We start from the raw sequence: 15,267 nt of genomic DNA, 5'->3' as shown, positions 1-15,267 counted from the left end.
CATCCCTGGGCTATAGTGATGTTACCCTTCTCCACTGTAGCACAGTAAAGGCACTAACAATAAAGAAACAAACAAAAAATTGATGGAAAAAACTCAGCAGATCTGTTCATAGCTGTGGAGAAAAAGCAGAGTTAATGTTTTGGGTCCAGTGACCCTTCAGAATTAATAATAAATGTATTTACATAGTGTTTTTCATAACATTAGGACATTTGAAAGTCCTGTACAGCCAAACAAAGTACATTTGAAATGCTGTCACTATTATAATGTCAGGAACCTGACAGCCAAGGTCCCATAAATAGCAGTGTAAAAATGATCAGGTAATCTGGTTTTAGACAATGCCAGCACTAGTTTCAGTAGTCTTATGGTTTCCCATCAATGTCCAGAGTTTTAGTATTTTTATAGTCAACTGCCAGTGACCAGAGTCTCACATTTTTATAACTGCTTTCAGTGCCCAGTGTTTGGTTTTCTCTATTGTTGCTGCCAGTGCCTAGTGTTTAACATTTTGATACTGTTGCTGCATGTGTATCAGCCGTAAGCCCTGGGATTGCTGGAACTCAGTCACGAATACAACATGCAGATTGTGAATATGTTATATCATCAATCAAATTCACACAAATGCACTCGCTGTAAGCAGTAAGAGTTTAGTTTCAGCCTAGGTTTTGTGGTCAAGATGAGAAGTATTACAAGGTGAAGCTGATTAACTCAAGAAAGATTTAGAGTACAGTAAGCAGAAAGCAAGGAACTGAATTGAATAAAAGAAGGAGAAAAAAATCTGCAATACCTATTACATTCCTTTTTAGCTCCATGGTGCTTCAAACAAAATCAAAAGGCAAATTATAATGACCAGATAAAACTTCAAACATTTTTTTTGAAGTAGAAATGAGTGGAATATAATCCAACAAACCTTTCATTGTGATCACCAGTTATACTATGAGCCTTTATAGAGCAAATGAGGTTGACATACTGAAACCAAGGGATGCCAGCGATATAGAGAGATAGAACTGAGTGTAGAGTTCAGACAACACTCTAAACAAAGAATTTAGGAAAATTTTCCAGCTTCCTGTCCTTCCTAAATGACACGTACCCTCCAATATTCAGGTCTCAATCCATGTGATCCTACAAATATGTCTCTGTTATGGCTACCAGATTGTAATTATTTGTTTCTATTTGTGTTCTTAATTCATCAGTTTTGTTTTGAAAGTTATGCGCATTCAGATGGAGATTTTGATTTTGTACTTTTATTATTTTTGTAACTTCTTATCTGTTAGATGTGTACACTCTATCTCTTTCTGTCACGGAGTGTTTATCATTTCCCATATTAATACTTTGCCTTATCTCTTTCATTTTCATCTTCCCAATATTGGCCTCTCACCCTCATTATTTAAATTCTTTCTACTTCTCTAGTTTTGCAGCTCACAAAAGTGCCAGTCCCTCTATGGCTCTGGTGGAGAACCCAAGTATTGGTTCTTGTGCTCGTGACCTGGAACCCTCTTCTCTCAAACCAGTCTCTGAACCATGCATTCATCTCTCCAATCTTATTTACCGATGACAATTTTCATGTTGGTCAGGTAATAATCTAGACATTACGATGGGTGCCCAGCTCCTTACACTGACTGTGTAGAACTTCCTTCTTTATCTGACATTTGCACTAGCTGCTATTCTATGTTGAACCTTATAAATCTTAGTTACTTACCAGATACTCACCAGATAGAATCTATACAGTGCAGAAAGACGCCACTTGGTCCATCAAGTCTGCACCAACTGTCCAAACAGTATCCCACCCAGACCCAGACTCGCACCCTATCCCTGTGACTCTGCATTGGCCAATCCACCTAGCCTGCATATTTTTGGACTGTGGGAGGAAACTGGAGCACCCAGCAGAAACCCATGCAGACACAGGGAGAACATGCAAACTCCACACAGACAGACAGTCACCTGAGGGTGGGATCAAACCCAGATCCCTGGTGCTGTGGGACGCAGTGCTAACTACTGACCCAATGTGCCACCTAACTAGCTTCTTCTGTAGCAGAATAAGAATCAAGCCCTAGAGGCTGAAAAAATTAGACAAAGCAAAAGCAATGGAACACCTCTTTCCCTTCCCTTCCTAACTCCCTTAATCAGTCAACTCTGGCAACTGCTGGAGGAAACAGCTCATTCTTAAAAACAAGCAACTTAGGCCAGTAAGGTTAGACAAAATCTCACAGAACTGTCAAATAATAACAGCGAGCAAAATGAGTGCAATTAAAAATGATCTTGGGCTGGGGCAGTAAGAGAGGAAAGAGGAAAATTCATCAAAGCATGTTTTCAGATGTGTTCGTGCATGGTCCCATTGAGGAAGACAGACTGTAAATTTTGTATTCCATCTCATCTAAATTATGTCAGTGTGCAGCCCATTGCGAAATATTCTGCTTACTGTATGCTGAAGAGGAACTCCAGCCACATAACTGACAACTGATCTACATCTCTGAAAGGGAGTCTACCCCTCTTAAAGGGGAGCCTCATTCATCATGCATACGTTGCTACAGACTGTGGAAGGCTTGAAGAGAAGAAGCAAAAGCCCAGAAAATGGAGTGACAGGTAAGAGAGAGGCCTCCCAGATGTGGCACTGTAGGGATTTGTTAAGAAGGGAGGAAGGAGCAAAGATTCAATGTTTCCACAGAAATGTATTACTTCCCATCTCACATCAGATGGTGTGAGCACAGCTTTCTTGTTCCTCATCCAAATACCCACACCACCCCAGCTTTCAGATACCCGAGAATTGTTGCCTGGCCAGTGACTGCAGCCTCAGGAGGTAGAACAGACCCAGCAATAGACTTCAGAAAGCAGTAGAAATATAAGAAATGTGCTATACCTGGAGAAATCCACTTTCAAATGTGATATTACCCACAGTGCAGGACTGATGCACCCCCCCCAACCCCACACAATCCCCTCCCCCCACTTTTTTAGAGTCATAGAGATGTACAGCACAGAAACAGACCCTTATGTCTAACTCATCCATGCCGACCAGCTATCCTAAATTAATCTAGTCCCATTTGCCAGCACCTGGCCCATATCCGTCTAAACCCTTCCTATTCATACACCCATCCAGATGCCTTTTAAATGTTGTACCCACCTCTACTGCTTCCTCTGGCAGCTCATTCCATATACACACCACCTCTGCCTGAAAAAATTGCCCTTTTATATCTTTCCCCTCTCTCCTTAAACCTCTGCTCCTCTAGTTTTGGTTTCTGTCACCCTGGAGGTAAAGACATTGTCTATTCACCCTATCTGTGCCCCTCAGGATTTTATAAACCTCTATAAGGTCATCCCTCAGCCTCCAACACTCCAGGGAAAATAGCCCCAGTCTATCCAGCCTCTCCCTGTAACTCAAACCCTCCAACTCTGGCAACATCCTTGTAAATCTTATCTGAACCCTTTCAAGTTTCACAACATCATTCCCATAGCAGGGAGATCAGAATTGCATACAGTATTCCAAAAGTGGCCGAACCAATGTCCTGTACAACCTCAACATGACATCCCAACTCCTATACGCAATGCACTGAGCAACAAAGGCAAGCATACCAAACGCCTTCTTCACCACTCTGTCTACATGCAACTCCACTTGTACACACATTTGTCAATACTTCACTCACCAAAGAAGCAGTAGATGACCCCAAAAAGGCAACACATGGCACAGATAATAGATGGAATGAGTTGATACTTTCCTTCCACCTCCAGGTCACAGCGGTTCACAACAATGTCCTCCTGGCCTGTGTCCATGAGGTTAAAGTCCAACAGCGTAGAGGTCATAGCTGTCTGAAGTCGACAGGGGAAGGAGTAGGGAACGTTAGGAGGGTCTGGCCATCCAATCAAGGCACTGAGAGTTCTGGAAGAGAAAGACTCAAAATAAACAAAATGAGACCAAGAAAAAAATACTACAGAAGCTGGAAATATGGAATAGGATTAATTGTTTTTATTAAACTATGGACCATTCAATTTCGTCCATGGAGCCAAGTGAAATTTGTTCAGTGCTTTCATGAGATTGTAAGTACGAAGCCAATGGAGCATATGAAGTATATCTAACCACAGGGAGAATCTACAGGCCCAATTGAATTATGTCATGCTGATTACTGCAATTCACAAGTTTAACCTAATTTGGGTTTGGATGATTGGCTTCTTATAACTCCATCACTATGATTTTGGGGAGTCAGTTGGGTGAACAGCTAGTTTATGAAGCAGTGTGATGCCAGCAGTGTGGGTTCAATTCCTGCACCAGCTGAGGTTACCATGAAGGGCCATCTTTCTCAATCTCTCCCTTTGCCTGAGGCAGGTTAATCTCATCACCAATCATCATTCTCTAATGAGCAAGCAGCAGGTTCTCCAGGCCTATGGCATCTTTACCTTTGCAACGGTAACAAAATAGCCATCTGCAAATTGATGACCTGTAAAAGGTTTTGCAATAATGTGAAAAAAAAACTCCCTGGCACCACAGATGGAATCTCGTTCTGCATTCTTAATTCAAGTGTGGAAATAGGAGTGACTTGTCTCAGGAGGTGGGTCAGGTTTTCACATGATTATGAGGTTTTCAGCTCATGACATCAGCATTCGTATTTTTTGTATGAGTAAAATGAGAAATAATACGGGGTAGGGAGGGAACAGAAGGTTTTTGCAAGATCCAGGCACCATTTTTAAAGACCACACTACAGGCCAAGAAGTTCACTTGCCATCAAGCTGTCTCAGACAAGACAAAAAGTGGCCTTATAGTTCAGCAATGCCTCACTACCAGTTCTCTGCCAAGCCGTCCATGATAAACAGGAGGTCTTGTTACCCAGGGATGAGAATGCATCAAACCAAAGCACAGATCACAGTGCTATTTAGTACAAGTGGTCACAAAAGAACCTAGCTGTAACACCAAAAGGATGGGCACGAGGGGAAATGGCGCCACCTATCCACTGCAAAGTAACACTTGCAGGGTCATCAGTCTAACTGTGCCAGTGCAGAGGGGTGCCACACAGGCTGATTGCCTGCTAGTGTCAGCACCACTCTGAATTAGTGCACAGACTGGCTGGCATCCACCTCTTGCTGCCAACGTTCAACCAGTTCCCAGACAGTGATTCTTCCTCCCTTGCATTATCTTCCTTCCACTTAGAGTACTGACACCATCACAAACATTGCTGTAAAAATATTTCAGGAGAAGGTCAAAGCAACAAGGACTTACTTTGAAGTCCAGGGAGAAGTGTGCCTCACCAGGTGCATGCCTCTTGTATACAATTGGGTATTGAACACAGGTATTTCTCAATGGGGAAGAACTCATTTGGGAAGGAGAACTTAATTCCAACAAGCTGACCGTTTTAACAAAATGCAAATAGACTCCGAACTATTGGGAAGGTCAATGCGCTTTCAATACTAGAAAACTTCATTGTAAGAGTTTATCCCACTGTCAGGATTCTGAATTTTGTCCTCTCACCCAATTAGGTTCCCCCATCTGCCTTTCTTCTCACCTATAGGATAAGATTTCTCTCTATGTGTCTTAAGAATTTCCAAACATTATGGTGTTCAAAACAATGCAAACAGGCATCACATCTTGCATAACATCTCAGATAGCACTTCTATAACAGCAGAAATAAGTACAGAAATATACTTTTATAATTATACGTAACCAGACAATAGACTACATTTTAAAGGTAATGGGTATAAAGCTCTTTTGGCAGCCCGGAAGTACATTAAGATGTAATATAAATGCAAGCCTATTCTATCTTTCCAATGTGAGTACTCTTACCCCAATACAGAAATTTTGAAGACGTCTGTCAACCGTGAATATCAACCAAGTCGTGTAAGCAAGCAAGTTTACACACAAAAGGGAAACTCATTTATGTAGGCTTTTTATGTGACAGTGACTGTTCCAAATAGAGTAATGTTCCTTCTGGAGCTCACGTTGGCATAACTTACTGTATTTTAATTAATAGCTTAATATTCTTATCTATAGATGCCAGATTCAGCTGCAGTCTAGGTCCTGCTCCAGTCCAGGGACACGAGCTTAGAATCCAGACTGACTCTTCAGTTCAGCATTGAGGGAGCACTGTGCTGTTGAAGGTGCTGTCTTTCAAATGAAATGTTAAACCAAGGTAGACTCATAAAGCACTGCGGTTGTATCAGAGAGTCATTCAGCAGGGCCATACTCCCAAACTAGTCCCACCTGCCTGCTCTTGGCCCATATCCCTCCAAACCTTTCCTATTCATGTACTTATCTAAATGTCTTTTAAATGTTGTAACTGTACCCACATCCACCACTTCCTCTGGAAGTTCATTCCACTCATGAACCACTCTGTGTGTAAAAGAATTACCCCTTATGTCTTTTTTAAATCTCTGTCCTCTCACCAGCCTTGAAATCCCCCACCCTAGGGAAAAGGCACCAGCCTTTCACCTTATTTATACCCCTCATGATTTTATAAAACTCTATAATGTCACCCCTCAAGCTCCTACGCTCCAGTGAAAAAAAATTCCAGCCTCTCCTTATAACTCAAACCCTCCATTCCTGTCAACGTCCCGGTAAACCTCTTCCGACCCCTCTCCAGCTTAATAATATCTCTCCTATAACTGGGAGACCAGAACTACACACTGTACTCCAGAAGAGGCCTCAACATAATGTCCCAACCCCTATACTCAAAGGTATAGGCAAGTGTGCTGAACGCCTTTTTAACCACCCTGTCTATATGTGATGCAAACATCAAAGAATTATGTACTTGAACCCCAAGCCTCTCTGCTCTACAACCCTACCTAAGGCCCTACTTTTAATTCTATAAGTCCTGCCCTTACTTGTTTTTACCAAAATGCAATACCTCACATTTATCCAAATTAAACTCCATCTACTACTCTTTAGCCCATTGACCCAACTGATCCAGATCTCTTTGTAATCTTAAATAACCGACTTCACTCTCCATTATACTGCCAATTTTGGCGTCATCTGCAAACTTACTAACAATGCCTTCCACATTCTCATCTAAATCATTTATACAAATGGACAAATAAAAGTGGACCCAGGACCGATCCCTACGGAACACTTTTGGTCACAGGTCTCCAGTCCAAAAAAACCCTCCACCATCACTGTCTGTCGCCTGCCATTAAGCCAATTTTATATCCAATTGGCAAGCTCATCCTGAATCCCATGTGATCTAACTTTCCTAATTAGTCCATCATGCAGAGCCTTTTCAAAGGCCTTACTCAATCTAAGTAAATAATGTCTATCATTCTGCCTTCATCAATCTTGGTTACTTGAACAACATGCAATTTACATAAGTTACATCAAAAATTGCTAAAATGATGAAGGTTTAATCGGGTAGATGCTGAGATGTTTACACTTGGAGCTAGGGATCATAAGTATAAGATAGCTACGAATAAATCCAGGAAAAACACTTCTCTAGGAATAAAGAATTTAGGAGCAGGAAGAGGGTATTTGTTCTCTCAAGTCTGCGCCGCCACTCAATAAGATTATGGCTAATTTGGTTATGATCCCAACTCCACTTTCCTGTCTGACACCACCAGCCAACCCATAACTCTCAACTGTCTTGCCCATCAAAAATGTATCTAACTCTGCCTTGAATAAATTCAACAACTCGGTCTCCACTACTTTTGGCTTAAATCAGATGGTCCTGAGAATGTGGAACTTGCAACCATAAAGGTGCAGTGGAAGTGAATCACAGGGACATGTCTAAGGGAAAAGAATAGAGAGCTATGCTGATGGGTTTCGATGAAGTAGGTTGGGAGCAGGTTTGTGTGAACCACAGAAAACAGCATGGACCTGTTGGATCAGAGATAATGGGAACTGCAGATGCTGGAGAATCCAAGATAACAAAGTGTGGAGCTGGATGAACACAGCAGGCCAAGCAGCATCTCAGGAGCATAAAAGCTGACATTTCGGACCTAGACCCTTCATCAGAGAGGGGGATGGGGAGAGGGTTCTGAAATAAATAGGGAGAGAGGGGGAGGCGGACCAAAGATGGATAGAGGAGAAGATAGGTGGAGAGGAGAGTATAGGTGGGGAGGGGATAGGTTAGTCTGGGGAGGACAGACAGGTCAAGGAGTCAGGATGAGGGTGGTAGGTGGGAAATGGAGGTGCGGCTTGAGGTGGGAGGAGGGGATAGGTTAGAGGAAGAACAGGTTAGAGAGGCAGGGACGAGCTGGGCTGGTTTTGGGGGTGCAGTGGGGGGGAGGGGACGAGCTGGGCTGGTTTTGGGATGCAGTGGGGAAGGGGGAGATTTTGAAGCTTGTGAAATCCACATTGATACCATTGGGCTGCAGGGTCTGAAGCATAAAACAGATATGGGCAGTAATCTGTGCTGAATGGGTTGATCTATGCCAAGGTGATGAGTGTTAAGCAGAGTTCCTGTTTCAAGGCACTCTAGACTGGAAATCCAGAGGATAGACAGCAAGAGCACAATGCGACTGCTCCACCATAAAACTGATCCTCTGAAGAGATAAAAGACTGCAGAACAAGACCGGAAAAAACAGTGTGCAGAAAGCCACAGGCAGACATGTACAAATTACTGTATGCATATCGGCAGGGAACCAGTTTGAACTACTCAGCCAGGCCACTTGGCAGCTGTTTTTGGCATGTGACTAGGATCCTGCAGCAGAAGTCAACATGCTAAATTTTATTTCCATTACTTAGGAAAATTTAAAGTGTTGGAGGTGAAGAATGGGTCATGGTCAAATAAATAAATCTTGTAACTAATTCTGTGACCAACAGCCCACATTTAAAGCCTTAATTCCTGTGACTATAAATGGGGTTAGGAGTTTTGTTGGCTTGTTGAACAACAAATACATTGTTCAGGGTCAGAATGACCACCCCTTTGCCACAGAAACTGGCCAGCATAGTGAGAAACTAATATTAGTGCTGTATAAATGAGCCTTAGCGCTGGATGCAATTAGCAGCTTTTCATACTTTGCTGCTAAACAACCATCTCTTTCAGCTAACTGATCTGCTTAGCACATTGTGAGCCATCTTATCGCTAGGGCTGTTACACTAAGACTTACTGCTCATAGCCAAGTCAACAAGCTTGGTCCTCAATTGGCTCTTTGTGTCCTCCTATGGCCAGACTTTTACTGATATGAAATGTCAGCTTGTCTCAGTCAATAGCACCATCCCACTTACGAATAAAGCCTATGGGTTCAAAGTTCCACTCCACACACGCTCAAGTCTTCTAAACCACGTGAAGCACTAAGAGAGTGTTGCACTTTCTCAAATGCTGTCCTTTGAATGAGTTGTTCAAAATATGGCTGTTCCTTCCTAAGTAAGTGGGTGTTAACAATCCCACGGCAGTATTTGAGGAAAAACAAAAGACTTCTGCCCTGCATCTTAGCCTACAGGCCCACCTCAACCAACAGTTGAACAAAATTCATATTAACTGGTCATTCAGCTTGTTGCTGATTGTGGGATCCTGTTGAGTGCAAAATGGCTGTTGAACACCAGCATAGCCACTGCACCTTGAAGTAGTATGCTGAGATACAAGGTTAATTCAGGGCAAGAAAGCATGCCCCTGGCTGTAATTGCCTTCTCTCACTTTCAAGTTGGCAATACCTGCATAATATTACACACAGGAGGTTGAGAGATGACCTTATAGAAGTTTATAAAATAATGAGGGGTATAGATAGAGTTAACGGTAATTGTCTCTCCTTAGGGTGGGGCATTTCAAGGCTAGGGGGCACATTTTTAAGGTGAGAGGAGAGAGATTTAAAAAAGACATGACGGGCACATTTTTAACACAGAGGATGGTAGCGAGTTTTGAGAAGATTTGTAGCTCAGGTTGAGGTTCTGGATGTGAGTTTGCTTGCTGAGCTGGAAGGTTCGTTTTCAGACGTTTCGTCACCATTCTGGGTAACATCATCATAAATAGAAAGCGGGACATAACACCAGCGCTTCGTCAGAGGCTCACTGCTGATGTTACCTAGAATGGTGACGAAACGTCTGAAAACGAGCCTTCCAGCTCAACGAGCAAACTCACATCCACAGAGGATGGTTCATGGGTAGAATGAACTTCCAGAGAAAGTGGTGGAAGTGGGCCCAGTTAGAACATCTAAAGGACACTAGGATAAATAGGTGAATAGGAAAGGTTTGGAGGGATGTGGGTCAAGAGCAGACAGGTGGGGCTAGTTTAGTTTGGGATTATAGTCGGCATGAACTGGTCAGACTGAAGGGTCTGTTTCTGTGCTGTATGACTATATGTGTGTATCAGTTAAGTGAAGATAAACTCTGTTCCAATTAGGGAAATTGGTTATTGTTCTGCTGGGACATTTGTACTTGACAGGGGTGTCAGCAACAGAAAGTTTTACACAAAACTGAGTGAGATTTATAACTCCCAGGCACTCTGTATTTCCATTCAGCATGCTAATAAATGCCCAAAGCCATTAACAATAACCATGACAACATGGACTCAGCAAAACAAACAAAAAACAACAAATGTATGGAATGTTTGGACTGGATTCAACGACCACCCAAAACTTAGGCAAAAACTCACATGGCAGTAGCTAGCTGGCACTTGCCCAATGAATTCTTCCAGCTCTAAATGACCAAGATTGTTACCTCCAGCGTAATCATTATTACACAATCAATGGAGAAGCTAAAAGACTCTGTTTGATTAAAATTACTGCAATGGGTTTCACCTTTAGCTTGCTGAGTCTGTCCAATCAGTACCTGAGAGCCCCAAGGTGGTAGTTGGGGGCTACAACTGCCCTCGGTGCCCGTGGCTTGCTGGGCTGCACCCCTGCCACCTGATGACAGAGTTCACCCACAAGCCCCATCCTGTATTTGGCCACTGGGTGGCATCAGAGACCAACTAATGTCCACATATGCACTTCAGCAGATCAGCAAATTGGATGTTCCCGCCATCGAGCTACCATCTCAGTTCATAGAATCCCTACAGTGTGGAAACAGGCCATCCAGCCCAACAAATCCAGCTGAATCTCCCCAGAGCATCCCACCCAGATTCACCCCATCCCTGTATTTCCCACAGCTAATCCATCTAACCTACACACTGCAGGCAATTTAGTATGGCCAATCCACTTAACCTGGACATCTTTGGTTTGTGGGAGGAAACTCAGGCAGACACAGGGAGAACGTGCAAACTCCACACAGACAATTGTCTGAGGCTGGAATTAAACCCAGGTCCCTGGCACTGTGAGGCAGCAGTGCTAACCACTGAGCCACCATTCATTGGACCTAAAGACTGACTAGACCATAGGATTTGACCTGTATTCTGGGGTCTTAAAAGATTTGGCTGTAAAGATAGTAGATATACTACACTGTTTAAACAATTCCTTAGATTCTGGAAAATGCCTGCACATTAGAATATAGCAAATGTGGCACCTTTATTCAAGCAGAGAGAGAAAATGAACACATTGAAGTGTGGGCTAGTTGGATTAGCATCTGTCATGGGACACTTGTTAGAACGCTTCATGCAGGAGCTTTAAACAATACTTAGAGCGTTTTAATGGGATCAGGCAGAATCAACATGGTTTTGTTTGAAAAGGAAATGATGCTTTTAGTAATTTTTTTCTCAGAGAAAGTAACAGATGAGGTGGATTAAGCAAACTTCTCCATGTTATGTGCTTGGATTTCCAGAAGACTTTTGACAAGACGTTGTACAAATTAAGAGCTCACAGTATAAAAGATAACATTCCAGCATGGATAAAGTATTTATTTTAGCTAACTAGTAAAAGTATAGAAGAATGGGTCTGTTTTGGGTTCATACATTGTAATTGAGTGTCTCAAGGATCAGTTACGGGTCCTGAATTATTTGCAATCTATATCGCTGATTTGAATGATAATTATCCAAATGCTAATGATGAGGGCTGATTGGAAATGACTACCTCAGACAGTCAAAGAGTGGTTGGATACATTGGTAATATTGAATCTATAGTTAACTATATTTCATTTATTATACAAGAACAGATGCCAGAGATGACAAGCCTGCTCCATGATTCAACAAGATCTTCCTCAGTTACATTTTCCTGTACCGTGCCCACAGCTGTGAGTTCCTCCCATGTCTAAAAATCTAATCAATCTCACATTCTTAAATACATTCAATCACACAGCATCCACAACCATCAAGGGGACAGGACTCTAAAATATTTAACTCAAATATTTCACAGGGACACAGTTAGTCATGTTGCTTGTGAAAACTGTTTCTCTATAAATCCATTAAAAAGCAAGGATACACATGGCAAAATATATGAATATAGACAGGAGCATATATGTGAACAGAAAGTATATTCTAAAGAATATGCATCCCTACAATGAGTGAAACTCAAATCAATTGTCCTAAATGTTTTCGAGATTTTTGGAGTAGGGTGAATATCTTGGAGTGTTGTTGGGTGGAAGGGTTAGGGTCGAGACTGTGGAGGGTTACAAGAATGAGAATTTTAAAATTAATCTGCTACAGATGGCTATCGCAGCAGAGTGCCTCGAACTCTGGGCTTAAGGAAACAAGAACACATTAAAATGATCTAAACGCTATCGCAGGGGAAGAGCTCTGTGCCAAATCCCTCAGTAAATGTCCAGTGTAGTTGGAGAGAGGGAACTATGCATGACATGTAATCCCTTCCCTTGCTCACTCTGAATGGAGTAAATCTGCTCAACACCCCATCTGCAAGAAGACCCAGGAGATTGACTAAGCCAGAGGGCATTCCCTGTATCCCTGGATAATGTGATATAGTGCACCCAGATTGTTTGGGCCCACCCTGAACTTTATTACTTGGACATATGTTGGGTTTAGTTTATATCTCTATTAGTAACAGGAAGTATGGCAGGGTTTATCGCTTCAAACTCACATACCACATGTTGGTCAGCTCACACTTAAACAAGTTTAAAAAGGCTCAGTAAAGGACACGGAATGTTCCAAGGACAAGATTACATCTGAAATCCAAGTGCCCCCTCCAGTTACTCGAGATGCAGTTATATAGTTAGTTTTTGATGGATTGTACACTGAAGGCAAACTCATTAATGAGCAGCCAATTGAGTCTGAAGGACTTGGAACACAGCGCCCAGGGCCCAGGTTCTATTCCAGTCTTGGGGTGACTGTCTGTATGGAATTTGCACATTCTCTGCTTGGGAGCACTCTGATTTCCTCCCACAGTCCGAAAAGATGGGCAGGTTAGGGTAGGTTAGCCATGCTAAATTGCCTGCCAGTGTGCAGGCTAGATGAGCTAGCCATGGGAAATGCAGGGCTACAGGGAGAGCATAGAGGGGTGGGTCTGAGTGGGATGCTCTTTGGAGGGTCAGTGTGGACTCGATGGACTGAAAGGCCTGCTTCCATGCTGTAAGGATTCTATACTTCTCAGAATCACAGGGTTACTGTGGCACAGAGGAAGTCACTTGGCCCATTGTGCCTGCATTGTTCTATCCCCTTGTGCCATTCTCCTCGCTCTACCATGCACCCGCATTTCTATCCCAATAGCCAGCCAATGCCCCTCTTGAACACCTCAATGCAACCTGGCCCCCATCACATTTTGAGGCAGTGCATTCCAAACCCTAACTACTTGCTGGGTGAGAAAGTTCTTTGCTTCAAACAAATTTCCCCAGTTCAAGAAGCTGAGTTCAGTGCTGCCGTAGCCCTGTAAGGGTTAACGAGGGATTTCCTGGCCGTCTGATAGATCTGGTTCCCTTCTGACAGCACGCTCTCCACCAAGACAAACAAATCCGTCTCTCCTTGCCAAAGCAATAAAGGAGGATCCCTACAGCGACTGGGCTGCCCCACCTCCGAGAGCCAGTGGGTGACATTTCACATGACCTGCGAAATCCTCCCAGACACTGCAGAAGCACTCCCACCTTCTCCACATCTGGTTGATAGCCTCCAAACTGTGGCTGCAACAGACAGGCCGGGAATGAGGCTGGAAAGTCTGGCAGAGGTCCACACACACATGCGAGAGATGAGGAGTTTCCACAATTACTTTCAAACGCAGATCTCACCACAAACAAAAGTCTGGATTCCATTTCCCCGTTTGAGGGGCTGTCATTTCTCGAAGGGAACACAGAACAGGAAACCGAGTCACTTTAACAGACTTTCACCTTTACTCAGGAATGACAAAGCGTCTACGACAGCACAATGGCATCTTCCTGAAGTGTATCATTTCTGACAGTCTTTTTCCGAACATGTTAGCCAATATGCCAAAATCAAACCACAGCTTAGCAGAACAAGATATTTGTGGCATTTTCAGTGTTTTTTCTAAACAGAAAAGAACTTGCTGACTTAAGAAATGGCCACATCAGCCAAATAGGAGTGATTCCAATTCTCAGGAAAAGGCAAGAAATGACTGTCAAAGTCGATTACATTTCCATTCAGTGCTATTCGTAGAATCCCAGCAGTGCGGAAGCAGGCCATTCAGCCCATCCTAACCCTCTGAAGAGCATCCTATCCAGACCCACAGCCTACTATTGTAACCCTGCATTTCCTAAGGCTAACCCACCTAGCCTACACGGCCAATCCACCCTAACCTGCACATCTTGGGACCGTGGGAGGAAACCAGAGCACCCGGAGGAAACCCATGCAGACACGGGGAGAATATGCAAACTCCACACAGACAGTTACCTGAGGCTGGAATCGAACCTGGGTCCCTGGCACTGTGAGGCAGCAGTGCTAACCACTGAGGCACCATTCACAAATTGGCACTCGAAGATGCTCATCTAGTCATGTTCGCTATTTTTACCATTAAAGCCAGAGGTGCCATGCTCTTCAAAAAGTGATTTTTTTTTGGAACAAAGTTTTCCCGGGCAAAAGTCACACAGAAGATTGTGAGTTTGCACCAATTCCTCAATATATTCAAATGACAAAACAATTAACCTTATTCTGGAGCTGGACGCTGGGCAGCATTGTAGCACACCCAGTATGGCCAGGTGCTACCCTCGTCCTCCTCAAAGTAGGCACCCTCCATGCCACACACTGCAGTTCCTGCAAACACCAGCTGACCTGGCATCTGGAGAAAGGGCCCCGCGGATATCTCGAAGTGCAACTGAGGAGGAACAAAGAGAAACTGACAAAGGGACTGCAGTAGGATGTTGGGGACTAGATGGAAATCGGCTGGAGGAAAGGCAGGCTGGGGGTAGGGGCAACAAGAGATTGCAGTCATTATAGGATCTCTCTCGGAGCCCACTGAAAGTTAGTTAAATGCTAATAGAGAGTTTCACGTGGTGCAGTGCATTCGTGGGGACGAATTCAGTGAGTACAAAAGGAGAACTGTCCGAGCAAAGCAGCAAGAATTAGCCACTTAAGTGCAGCAAAAATTCCTCTTGTGTCA

The 15,267-nt window shown here is 43.3% G+C and overlaps 1 protein-coding gene across 6 annotated transcripts in view; it reads right to left on the bottom strand.

Moving 5' to 3' along the window:
* The window catches only part of LOC125448246 (transmembrane protein 198-like), a 109,710-nt gene that overhangs the window by 14,356 nt on the left and 80,087 nt on the right, over positions 1-15,267 (bottom strand). For 5 of the 6 annotated variants that reach the window (XM_059643480.1, XM_048523393.2, XM_048523392.2 and 2 more), the window contains one exon: positions 3,633-3,865. In XM_059643480.1, coding sequence (XP_059499463.1) covers positions 3,633-3,865 — 233 coding nt within the window. Of the gene's footprint in view, positions 1-3,632; positions 3,866-14,813; positions 14,964-15,267 lie in introns of those variants that run through there. The other variant, XM_059643482.1, reaches the window with a different exon arrangement.

The sequence above is a fragment of the Stegostoma tigrinum genome, chromosome X (genome assembly GCF_030684315.1).
Source record: "Stegostoma tigrinum isolate sSteTig4 chromosome X, sSteTig4.hap1, whole genome shotgun sequence".
NCBI classification, from domain to species: Eukaryota; Metazoa; Chordata; class Chondrichthyes; order Orectolobiformes; family Stegostomatidae; genus Stegostoma; species Stegostoma tigrinum.
The sequence above is the reverse complement of the archived record's forward strand: the minus strand, read 5'-3'. Positions and strand labels throughout refer to the sequence as shown.